Genomic DNA, 12,358 nt, shown 5'->3' with positions numbered 1-12,358 from the left:
GCTATTGTGTTAAGCCCTCCTTGTCTCTGAACTCTTTCATTTAACGGTGTCCGCGGGAGGTTGGGAAACTTTCGTATGACTGCCTCCACTATTTGGGTTATGCCTTTATCTCTTCGACATCAGGTCTCAGCATCCAGATCTTTGGCTATCATCCCAAGTAAAACGACTGCCTTTGGCTTTGGCTTTGGTCGACGAAAGTATTATTTGTTGTTGTTGTTTTTGCTGCAGTATTGTTATTTTTGTTATTATTCTTGTTTGGTCCCCGAAGTTTGCTATAAATGTTTGGTCACTCATCCGCAGAACTAATATGTGCATAGAAGGCGTTTAGTAAATTCGATCTCGCCCGGGAAAAGGAGGGAGCCATTCAGTCGTCAGGGATGATAACCTCAATGCTGAAACGAGGGTTTATTTATTCATGTCTGAATTATGAAGTATTTCTCTCAAAAATCGCATTTTTTTAAGCCTGTTACACTTGATTGTACTTTAAGATACAATATACATTGATATAATAGCTTTGGGACAGCGTTGCTTTGGTTATGAATATGCCTCTTTATACCCTGAACAGGGTATATTAAGTTTGTCACGAAGTTTGTAACACACAGAAGGAAGCGTCGGAGACCCTATAAAGTATATATATAAATGATCAGTACGTTGAGCAGAGTCGATTTAGCCATGTCCGTCTGTCTGTCCGTCCGTCTGTCTGTATATATACGAACTAGTCCCTCAGTTTTTAAGTTATTGTGTTGTAATTTTGTAAACGTAATTTTCTCTTCAAGAAGCTGCTCATTTGTCGGAACTGCCGATATCGGATCACTATAACATATAGCTGCCATACAAACTGAACGATCGAAATCAAGTTTTTGTTGAAATTTGGTGTAGATTATTTTCTAAGACAACAATGTAATCTCCGAAGAAATTGTTCAGATCGGTTAACTACATATAGCATATAGCTGCCATACAAACTGAACGATCGGAATCTAGTGCTGGTATGGAAAACTTTTGCATTTGACGTGGTATCTTCATGAAATTTGGTATGGATTACTGCTTAAGGTAACAATATAATCTTCAAAAAAATTGTTCAGAACGAATTACTATAGCATATAGCTTCCATGCAAACTGAACATATAGTTACTAAGAGACATGCACCTGTGAAGGGTATTTAGCTTCGGTGCAACCGAAGTTAACGTTTTTTCTTGTTTTTATTTAAAGTTTATGGAATGTGTTCGGTCCCTATATAATTCATAACTTGTTCTTGTTGTTGCTGAAATTAAAAAAAAAAATTTTGAAATGTTTGAAAAAAATGGGTAGCTCATAAAAGTCCAAAAAAAATTTAATAGATTTCTTAGGTTTTGGTAAAAAATAATCTCAATTGAGCTTCATATTCCATAACGTTAATAAAGCACACACTTTGGCCTATATTCATAATAGTTGTAAGAAAAATTCATATAGTACAACAGTAAATATTTCCTTTCATAGTAAATATTTTGCTGTTCTAACACCCAAATTTATTTTAATTAATATTTTGTTTGCTTAAAATATTTGTTTTTGTATTGAAAAACACAATTCAAAGTAAAGCTAGTTGAGCTATGCACACTTGCGGCAGAATTGCCTTCGACTTAGTTGGCAATAAATAAGACTTAAATTGAAAAAGAAAAGAATTTCGCATTCACAATCATTTTTAAGCCGATTAAAACAGTTTACCGCCCAAGTTTTGCAGGACTTGAACTCAGCAAACAAAGGACTGCATGCAAAGGGCAAAGCAGTCGTAAAGCTTGTGGTGGAACTAAGACTAAGAAGGTGCCTACTTCTGCTTAAACAAGGAGCGTAGCTAAATTGGGTATTTCGGATGTGCTTACCTCAATTATTTTGTATTCCCAAACGGTTTTGTATCAACAGACTTAATGTTATTATTTACTCACTAGTTAGTTAGGAGCTTAAACGCTTTTGTGCTTTACAAGTTTTCACGTTCGAGGAAAGAGTGTTTTAAACAATAGGAATATTGATTTTTTAAGAATTTTTTAAAAACTTTTGGCTTAACTAAATCGATCGAAATGAATGTGAAATATAGTTTGGTTTACAAGTATTAAATGGGCAATAGCTGTGGCATAGGCCACTCTCTTGGTGCCGATTGAAAGCAAGCAATTTGTTCATGTGGTTTGTATTTGTGTGGTAGATTATTTATGAAAATAAAGGAAATAAAGACTTATGATTGTTTTTTTTTGTAAATTGTTTGATAAATATGAAAACTGCAAAAGTTGGTTAATCAAACCAAGTTTTTCTACTCACCAACTTCATCCATGAAACCAATAAATTGTTTACTTGCTTTCGAAATTTCAATTCTACTAGCACAAAACCAAATACTGATTCACAGGCATAAAATAACAACCAATGTCCGTTGCCATATTTATTGTTAGTTGCCAGAGTATTCACAAATAAACAAATGAAATATTATAAAATATCCTATTGATGTCAATAAATATGTGTCAAAGCTTACAGAATGTTCTTAAATTGTTTTTAGCAAACACGGAGCAAGCAGCTGAGCCTGTTAATCGGTCATGCAAACCAGAAAGTGTTTTTGCTTCTCCCATGACACCAGCATCGATTGCATATATGTATGTACATATTTACAATTTAAGACATTGCTGTATTGTCATGTTTTATTGCCCACGAGCATTGACAGCTTTTAGTTTTAGTTGTTGGTAGTTCGGTACATATACGTATATTAACGTACGGTTCAAGAAAACCCAGTAGTTTTTGCGCTTGGTACTCTGAAAAATAGGTTCTTGAACAGTTCTACGAAAATCTCTCCAAGTATGAGCTCTTAATTGTGTTAGTTGTTATATATTTTACAATTTTTATTTGTAACTCGTACATTTTCATATTTGTATGTACTTTTTGTTTCTATTTAGTTACTTATATACTCTAGCAGTATTCGGATATAGTATATATCTTGTAGATAGAATACGTTATATCACTTTTCGAGACCTCAAAAGCTTTCAAGATAAAGTTTTATTAAGAACGTAAGCCTACGAGTGGTACAAGGCCTTCCAAGACGGTTGAGAGATCATTGACGACATGCCTCGTTCTGGACTTCAAGAAAATCATGCTTGAAAAACGTTAGGCAAGTGTTAGAGAGATGGCAAGAGAGCTCTACATCTCTCACGAGTCCGTTCGAATGATTTTTGGTAGATTTTTCGGGTATGAAACGTGATAAAGCTGCATTTTTTCAAAAAGAGTACGGTTAACAGGTCTCTTTGGACATGCTTGATCGTGCAAATTCCGATCCCAAATGCATTGAGAACATTATAAAGCCGACGAGACATGGGTTTATGAGTTTGACATGCAAACAAGTTAACAATCATCGGATTGGCGGAGAAAAACGAGCCGAAACCCAAAAAACCACGTCAAAGCCGCTCTAAAATCAAAGTTTTGCTGCATTATGAAATTTTTCCAGAGGTACAAACGGTCAGTCAATCAGGCCAATCATTCAGGCGTTTGCGTGAGAATATCCGTCGAAACGGGCAGAATTGGTGAAGAACAATTCATGGATTTTATTTTTAGAACATCAATCTAAAATTCGAGCACGATCGATCAAAATCAACTGCTTGCATGTAAGACTTGTTTTTTGACGTCTAACTTGACAAAATTTTGCATGACTATAATCTCGGTACAAATTATTTGAAAAATTTTAAACGCAAAAAATATTACATAAAAAATTTGGTTTGCCTCTTTAACTTTTCCAAAAAATTTCACATTCAAAATAAGTGCTGGAACAGCCTTTCTTTTAACTGCTTCAAGTAGCTCGCATTTCCCATTTAGAAAATTGGTTTGCATACCCTGGTTTGCTTAATAATAAACAAAGGTTCGTCTGAAAAAAATTCTTCTTCAACTTATTTGGAGTTTTACTATAAACACCATATAATTTAAGACGAGTTTTAGTTAGTTGCTGAGATGCTGAATCTTTAAAATTTTGATACTGTCAAACGCTGTGACCCTCGACGCTTATTGATCATGAGGAAATAGAAAATAGAATTATATAATTTATCGGTTAAAAATATTTTAGAGATTCGTTTTCGAGTAGGTATATATGTATGTATGTGTCCTTATTTTGAAGAGCTAGTTTTCGCTTGCCAGCCTCCATTTTCACAATCAACATCGCAGGCTTCATAGCCTCCATTGCCATTCATTTTATACGAGTATTGTTCACTGTTCTATGTAAAATTTAATTTATTTTTACTGTCCATCATGGATGCCCAGCTACTCGTACTTCGCTCTTGCCAAATCTTTTGTCGATTATTTGTGCTACTATTCATTGCCATTGCTCTCTTGCCGCACTACTTCTCATCAGCAGTAGTTGTTGCTCCATAGCTGACAGCAACAAAGTGTAATCGCTTTTGAAACAAAATGAAAACTAAATATACTATATTTATATATGTATGTGTGTGTGTATATACATATACCATACATGTGTGTTTGTCTGTAATTCATTGCCTGCATTTTCACAGTCTGCAGCAGCTCAAGTTAACAGCATTTGGTAATTTACATTGTAAGTAAAAGGTTTTCTATTTCAATTCTTGTTAACTAGAACACTGGCGGCAGCTACGGGGCCAGCCAGAGCCTATCGGCTGTAGTTGGTAGCTTGTGGCCACTGACAAAATGTTTTGTATGGAAATTTTGAAATTTTTAATCAATTCTGCATGAGATTTGACGCACTCATGTTTGAATTCATTTCGATTGTTTGTAATATCAAAAGAGATTACATGCTTGGTCCCTTGAGACTGAGACTCGCTCTCTATATGTAAGTAAATGTATGCAACATTGCACTTACTTGTAACAAAAGTAGTTTTCCCTGTTGGAAATCTTAAATTGCCAAATCGTAGAAGTGTCACAGTAGTCCAGAGCTGCTAGTCTATTTATTGGCCGCCCAGTTTATCACACATCAATGAATTTCATTATGAATATATTCGCATACATTTTGTTCGACACTCAATTTCTGCTCAATCAAGCATAGCTTTTGCACCTACAAAGGACTTTAAACACTTTAAATAAAAAGGCAATCAACTAATGTTCGATGCGTCCGTGTGTGTGTTGATGTGGCAACATTTTGCAAAACCCAAAACAATTAATTTTGAATACCACCGAGTGGTCTGCGCTGTAGCTTTTAATGCGACGCTCGAAATCAGGTACCGCCCACATTTCTTTCACCATTACGAAATTTTAATTGAATCAACATCAAACGGTTCGGTGAGTGGAGAAGGGTGAGTCGATGCTTTAAGAGCCAAAGCTTAATTGCCTAAATTAAAACATGCCAAATGCATACCCATGAAACATTAAACCTAAGCGTTTTCAATTAAATATAGATACCTGCTTACACATACAGCGCCACAAATACACACACACACACAGCCGCACATGTATTTACGTATACTTGTATTTATTTAATTAATTTGAAATTAATATTTAATGCTCTTTCCGTTCGATTTTGAGGTGTATCCGCTGTATTGCTTTGCTCAATCAACATTTTCCTCACTCAATATTCCCAATTACCAGCCCAACTGCAAACCTTTTCTTTGTTACTGATTTCATTGTTTGTTATTGTGTTTGCACAGATTGCTAAATCCGAAAATCGTACGCGCGTGTACGCTGGTCCTTACCGATTGGAATCATATACCGACGAAATCATTGAAGGCAGCTGTGACCATATTGCATCGCATCGCCGTTGCCTGCTCCTGTCCGGCCATGTTGTATCATGTAAGTATTACTATATATAATAATATACGATGTTTTGAATGTTCAGCTATATATTTGAAATGTTTACGGTATTCTTTTTCACACCCTTTATAAATATTTTTTGTTAAATCATTGGCGGCGTTTCTCCAAGAATTGACGAGTTGCGAATCGAGCATAGTAGCTATATGCTACAGTGGTCCAGTATCGTCCGTTGCGACAAATGAGCAGTTTTTTGGTGAGAAAAGGACAGGTGCAAAATTTCAGGTCGCTATCTCATAAACTGAGTGACTAGATCGTATATTTACAGACAAACAGACATAGTAAAACATATTCAGTTCATCGTACTACAAATTAAATATTTTATAGGATCGCCGACGTTTCCTTCTGAGTGTTACAAACGTCGATCAACATCAAGATAAGGACCTTCATAAAAGAATATCAATCCGAATAATCTTAAATGAACTATTGGTCGGTTACGTTATCAGATCTAATTACACTATATTGCTGTAAATATGCACCTCTGAGGGGCAACACGTAGGTTGCCTTTTATGTTTCGGGATTCGAAAACAAATTTTAATACACAAAAATCGCTTCATTATTTTTCAAAATATCTTCATAAATATTTCTGTACTTTTGCAAGTGTTTGAACCAATTTGCGAAGCACTTTTGCCACTCTGTTTGAGGTACCTGCAAAACATGCATGAACATGCATGCATGAACGCACTTCTTCAGGTGCGAAAAAAGTTGACCGCTTAGTTCATTTTTTACGAAGGGAAGAAGAATGATTCGATACCAAGACAGGACTACACGGAGGTTGATCGATGATTGATCAAATCGATGTTCTGAGTGTTTCAGGCATTGTGTGAGAGCTCACATTTCTGTGATGAAGACCTGTCCGTCTTCGGTTTTTTTACAGTCAAATGTTAATGCAATGTTGAGTCTATGCTAGTCCCACTAAAGTACATGTGGCTTTCGTGTCAATATGTTTGTGTTATCGGTGCGAAAGTGAGCTTCGACAAAGAGCAAATTTTAAATTTTGTTTTAAACTTGGGAAAACGTTTACTGAAACATTTCAAATGATGAAAAAAGTTTATGGTGATCAGTGCCTATTCCGTAGTAATGCGCATGAGTGCTTTAAGCGATTCCAAGAAGGTCGTGAGGACCTCTGTGACGATCAGAATTCGGTCGTCTTCAGAAGTCGAAAATAAAGACAATGCTGATTCCGAGGGGATTGTACACCGAGAGTTCGTCCCACCTGGCCAAACGATTAATGCTGTGTTTTACCTTGGTGTTATGAAGCGTCTTTTGTCACGCATTCGTCGTGCTCGACCACAATACCGTGAGGCGGGGTCCTGGCGCCTGTTTCACGATAATGCGCCGCGTCTAACCATTAACAATTCTGACAGCCTGTGGTTTTTACCTATTTAGAAAACTTCATTTGCCCATGATAGGACACTGGTTTCAGGACATTTCAGCTATCCAAAAGGCGACGACCGATATAAACACTCATTTGAAATGCTAATTGACCGGGCTAAATGCTGCACAAGGAAACTACTTTGAATAAAAAATATAACTTTTGAAAAATATTAATTTTTTGTTTCCTGTTTCTTTTGCGACAGACCTTGTATATTGAATGACAGTTGGATTTGATGTTCTAATATATAGGTCTTGAGTTAAGAACTATTATCCAGTTTTTTATGATTATACTTTCCAAGGTTAAGTTTCATCCTCATGTTGAGACTTGGTTTAGCTGACAATGCTTGAATTCTTAAGTAAGATAAGAAGTATTGCTTCACACTTTTGGAGTTTGTCTCTTTGACTCAAAACATTGCGGCTTAAAGTCAAATTTGAATGCCTTTTCCACTGGTTTTCCTCAGTAGCCCTTAATTTATTTTATTTTTGTTTTCTGACATTTTCCTGCTTAATTTAATTTCGTGCGCAAATCGTTGGAAATTAAATTGTAAACCTGCGGATTTTAGAAAACCAAAGTTTTTGTTTACTCTCCGACCGAACAAGTCGTAGTTAGATGAATATGTTGCATACTTTTTGGAGCGTGCAAACACGAAATTATACCCCAAAACGCATACAGTCAAGCGCTCGGCCGACTATGGCACAACAGCAGCAGGTGATCCAAAAGGCTGAAGAACTTTGCAGACAAAATGCAACTTTGAGTTTAATTGTGAATTTCGGATTAAATTTGTAGACGGAGCGCCAACAGTGCAATGTTGGTCCACGTTAACGTCCCGCCACACTTGCTGCCGCCTTTTAATTTCCAGTGTAATTTAGACATGTACATAGGTAAAATTTTAATTTCAATTTCAAATTTTCTCTATTTACACGACAAACACACACTTACATATACATACATGCGAGCGTGCACCCGGCTGCAAGGAGTGCTTGCCGGTTTGGTCTCGTGTTTGCTGTTGATTTTGTTGTGTGCTTGGCGAATTTCCGCCGTATTCTCGCACGCAAAGCAAACATAAATCAAAGTCACTGGCAAAATATTCCGGCAAAGTGCACAGCATCCAGCCGCCAATGGGTGTAAATAGAAATAGCTACTTAAAAATATACGCGCCGCTGTGCATGAGTGTGTGTACGATATAAATTTGTTTGCTTGTGCGCGGTGTGGCATTGCCAGCATCAATTCAAGCCACAATGGCCGCCACAAGCGCAACAGCGCACGTGAGTTCGCCGCATTTGCCGCCTAGGCGGGCTTAGTTCAGTCTGGCCTGACACGATAACATCCGCCGGCTTCAGCCTTCCTGCTGCCTTTCCACCTTTGTATGTATTTCTATGCCTGCGGCGGCACCAACTGCCTGACTCTGGCTGTTTGTTTTCTACTTTTTCTATTTGCGTGGCATCGCCGGAGGTGCAGCTGTGCGCCGCCGTGTTTATGTGTGTTGAAAAAGTTACAACTTCCTGTTGCTCCTTGCCGTCCTTTCGCTCTTCACCGTAGAGCGCGCTTTACTCACTCTTTTTTCGTTTCTTTTGTGTGTGTTTTTTGCAAATTAAATGAACTTGAACTTCGTAGGGAAAGCGCACGGCTGATCCGGCTGCAAGGCTTTTGTTGGCAGCGGTGTAATGACAGCGGTAGACGGCGTTGTGGCGTTATGGCGCAGGCAGTTTAACTGTAATGCAGACTAAATAAATTCTATAAATTCGTAGGTGCCATAAGCAGCGGAATTAAAAGTATTTTTTTGCGATAATTTCTGGCGCAAATTTTATTTTTTATTTGCCAATTTTTCTTTCGCATTTTTTTACATTTTTTCTTTCGCAATTTTTTTTCACTACACTCTTCTTAGTAATTTGATATATTTTTTGCGCTCTCCTCTTCCATCCTCATTTGAGACTGCCTAACGCTGCTTATATAAAAAACAAGTAAAATAAAAGCTGAAAATATGAGTAATCATAATTTATTTTGCAGTAATTTGCTTTGCAACAAAGGCTGTAATAAAGAGCGCGCACAGGATTCCTTCTTAGCGGCCCATAAATCAAGATATGCGCGCTCAAGCGGCTTTTTGCTGTTAAAATATTATGAATTGAATTAAAAATTTGCCAAGAACTGAAGGAATTATTTTTGCTACAAATTAATGCTATATTTTTTCGGCAGTTTGGTATGTGATTTATTGCAGCACAGAAATTTAGCCGGATTCTCACATTAACTGCAGTGTTTTTCGTAAAATGAAAATAATTTTAGTTTTTCAAGAAAAAAGCCACGCAAGTAAAATAAGTAAAATTAATATTCGAAAATATTTTCTAATTTTTTTTTATTTTGAAAAAAAAGTCTATGCAAACACTTGTACAAAAAGCTTTGGCATTCTGCGTTAGTGCAATTTATGTATACGTTTTCAGCCTAAGGTGCTATAACACCACTGTGTGTGCTACAAGCTCATTGTGTTTCGGGCAGTAGACTTTAGTTATACTTACATCCCAAAGGAGTTTGAATATCTGCCGAAAACACAGGCACACCTTAAGACCATGCCAAATTCGAACTGTTCTACATCAGAATACAGTGGTTTCGAAACACCAAAATTTAATGAAATAACTCACTGATATATTGTGAGTATGGATAATATTACACTAATTTATACAACAAAGATCCGATAGTTGTTTAGCCTTAACGCTCGTTGGCACCACTATCGCAAGAAAAGTTTACTATCGGGTGGTATAGACATCTGACTAATATAAAACTTCAGCCGAATCGGTTTAATAGTTTGATTTTAACCGCTTGTGGAAGCCAAAATGTCAAATAATTTTAAGGAAATAGTAAAAGAATAATGCCAATCGCTGAAACAACTCTTTTTGTGAAGTCCAAGAGCGCTTGAATGCTGCATTTAATGACTGTTCCCCCTCGACGGCAACTACTAAAAATTAGTTTAACGAGTTTCAAGGTTGTCGTGCGTCAGTTATCGATGATCCAGGCCCAGATGCCGGATAATGGCTACACCGAAGATAAGGTGAAAAAAGTGCACGATCTCTTATTGGCAGACCTCTAGTTGAAGTTGACAACATAACTAAGACAGAAGACAACTCAAAAATAGTGTAAATCCTGTATGAAATATTGGACTCGGCTTTCTGGAGAGATGAAAGCTGCGTTAGCTTAATACGGACAATAAGGCAACAACGACCTTTGACGAAATATGGATCTGCGTCAAGAGGTCAAAACACAATCGAAAGAGTTCCGTTGAACTCGAAGTAGGAGGCGTAGACTGTCCTATCGGTCGTAAGATCATAGTATTGACAAGGTGTTAGAAGAACAAAATGGTTACGGGGCTCATTTGTAGAAAAACTTCTTTTTTTTAAACTTAAAAAAAATCGAGGGTTCGAAATTGCACCAAAATTTTAATTTTTCCTAAACAGCCTAAGTAAATATCGACCGCTTCCGTTCATTCACTTTTAGATTTCTAGCTTTCTTTAGAGCCTAAAGGGTCTATAGCGACTTTATGATATTATAAGCAATGGATCAGCGATTTTCATCCAATCTCCAGTTATATGAAACGTCACTTAACGTCGCTCAATAAACAAGTCACTCATCATCCCAGTCCTACAATACAGGTCAGAGGCATGGACGATAACAACGGCTGATGAGTCGGCGTTACAAGTTTTCGAGAGAAAGGTTCTGCGGAAGATTTGTGGTCCGCTGCGGATTGGTAACGACGACTACAACAGTCGACGAATTGGTTAGCTGTAATAGATATACGACGAAATTGACATAGTTCAGCGAATTAGGAGACAGCGGCTACGCTGGCTAGGTCATGTCGTTCGAATGAAAGAAAACAATCCAGCTCTGAGAGTATTCGAGGCAGTACCCGCCGGGTGAAGCAGAGGCAGAGGAAGACCTCCACTCCGTTGGAAAGACCAATTGGAGAAGGTCCTCGCTACACTTGGAATCTCCAAGTGGCGCCAAAGAGCGAAAAGAAGAACGACTGGTGTGCTTTTTTAAACTCAGCTTACCACTTAAGCGGTGTCTACGCCAATAAAGAAGTATACGTTTTGCTGAATTATCACGGAATTACTAAAAAGCCGTTAAGATTTCTAAATTATTAGTAATGAAAATATTCTCCAATATTAATAGCATCTTAACCCACTGTCGAGTCACGCTGTCAACTCTCACCGCGGCGGCGCATGCAATGACACCAGACACAAACACTCGCCAGCAAATGCAGCAGGATAATTGAATTGCTTTGACTGTGGCGTCTGGGCGACTAACTGACTGTCTGACTGACACTGGCAGACGCGCGGTTTGGTCTCAGTTGTGCGCATTGCAACCGCTAATGATTTTGTATATGCAAACGTTTCAACACTCATAAACACCCAACAAAGCGTGTGTGCTTAAGCGTTTATTTACATGTATTTATTGGTATGTATATGTAACGGTACTTGCGCGCGTATATGTGCAATTATAAAATAAATTGCACGTACAGCCAGCAGCTGGCACTTTGTCTAATATTGGCGAAGAGCCTTATCCGCCTCACGCCGCCTTTGGGTTAACCGCACTTTCAAGCCATTTTCAAACAAGTCATCATCATATCCGCCTCAACACTTTGTTATTTTTCTACTTTACTCAACACACTCTCGCACCAAATGCCTAACCTTACTCCATTCATTATTATTATTATTTGTTTGCAGGCGAAACTGCTTCGCATCTTTCAGCAGGTCTTCAACGTCGAACGTGATGCTCATCACGAGGAGTTGCGCCGTCTCGGCATCTATGTGGTGCGTAAATTTGTCGAGGTGGCGCCCAAAAATCCGAAAATCTACGCTGAGTTATTATTCTGGAAGAACATCAAGGAGGCGAACGAGTTGGAAGGCGGCTATTTGGATGCATATGAGCCGTAAGTATGAGCGCCAACAATTACTAAAGCAGCTTTGACGGCAGCAGGGGTCTGCTGGTGCGATCCTTTCGGTGAGCTCCCTCGAGCATTTTTCATTTAACCGCGTTCATTATTTAATAAATTCCCATCTAATACGTTTCTGAAAGAAACAGACAGCATTATTGCTGGCTGCTTGTAAGCCGCGGCAGGCCAACGGCTGCTCATGTGACAGCGGCAGTTGTGCTATTCATGTATCACTTGACTGCCAGTCTGTCCGTCAGCTAGCCTGCCTGCTCGCCGTCTGCTGCAGATGG

General features: G+C 38.0%; 1 protein-coding gene across 1 annotated transcript in view; it reads left to right on the top strand.

Moving 5' to 3' along the window:
* LOC120782568 (protein timeless homolog) overlaps positions 1 to 12,358 on the top strand; it is a 495,677-nt gene that overhangs the window by 477,443 nt on the left and 5,876 nt on the right. Inside the window, exons 14-15 of the mRNA XM_040114906.1 lie at positions 5,610 to 5,751; positions 11,860 to 12,065. Coding sequence (XP_039970840.1) covers positions 5,610 to 5,751; positions 11,860 to 12,065 — 348 coding nt within the window. The remainder of the gene's footprint in view (positions 1 to 5,609; positions 5,752 to 11,859; positions 12,066 to 12,358) is intronic.

Source organism: Bactrocera tryoni, chromosome 1, assembly GCF_016617805.1.
Source record: "Bactrocera tryoni isolate S06 chromosome 1, CSIRO_BtryS06_freeze2, whole genome shotgun sequence".
NCBI lineage: Eukaryota > Metazoa > Arthropoda > Insecta > Diptera > Tephritidae > Bactrocera > Bactrocera tryoni.
Note: the sequence above shows the minus strand (reverse complement) of the source record. Positions and strands in the feature narration are given on the sequence as shown.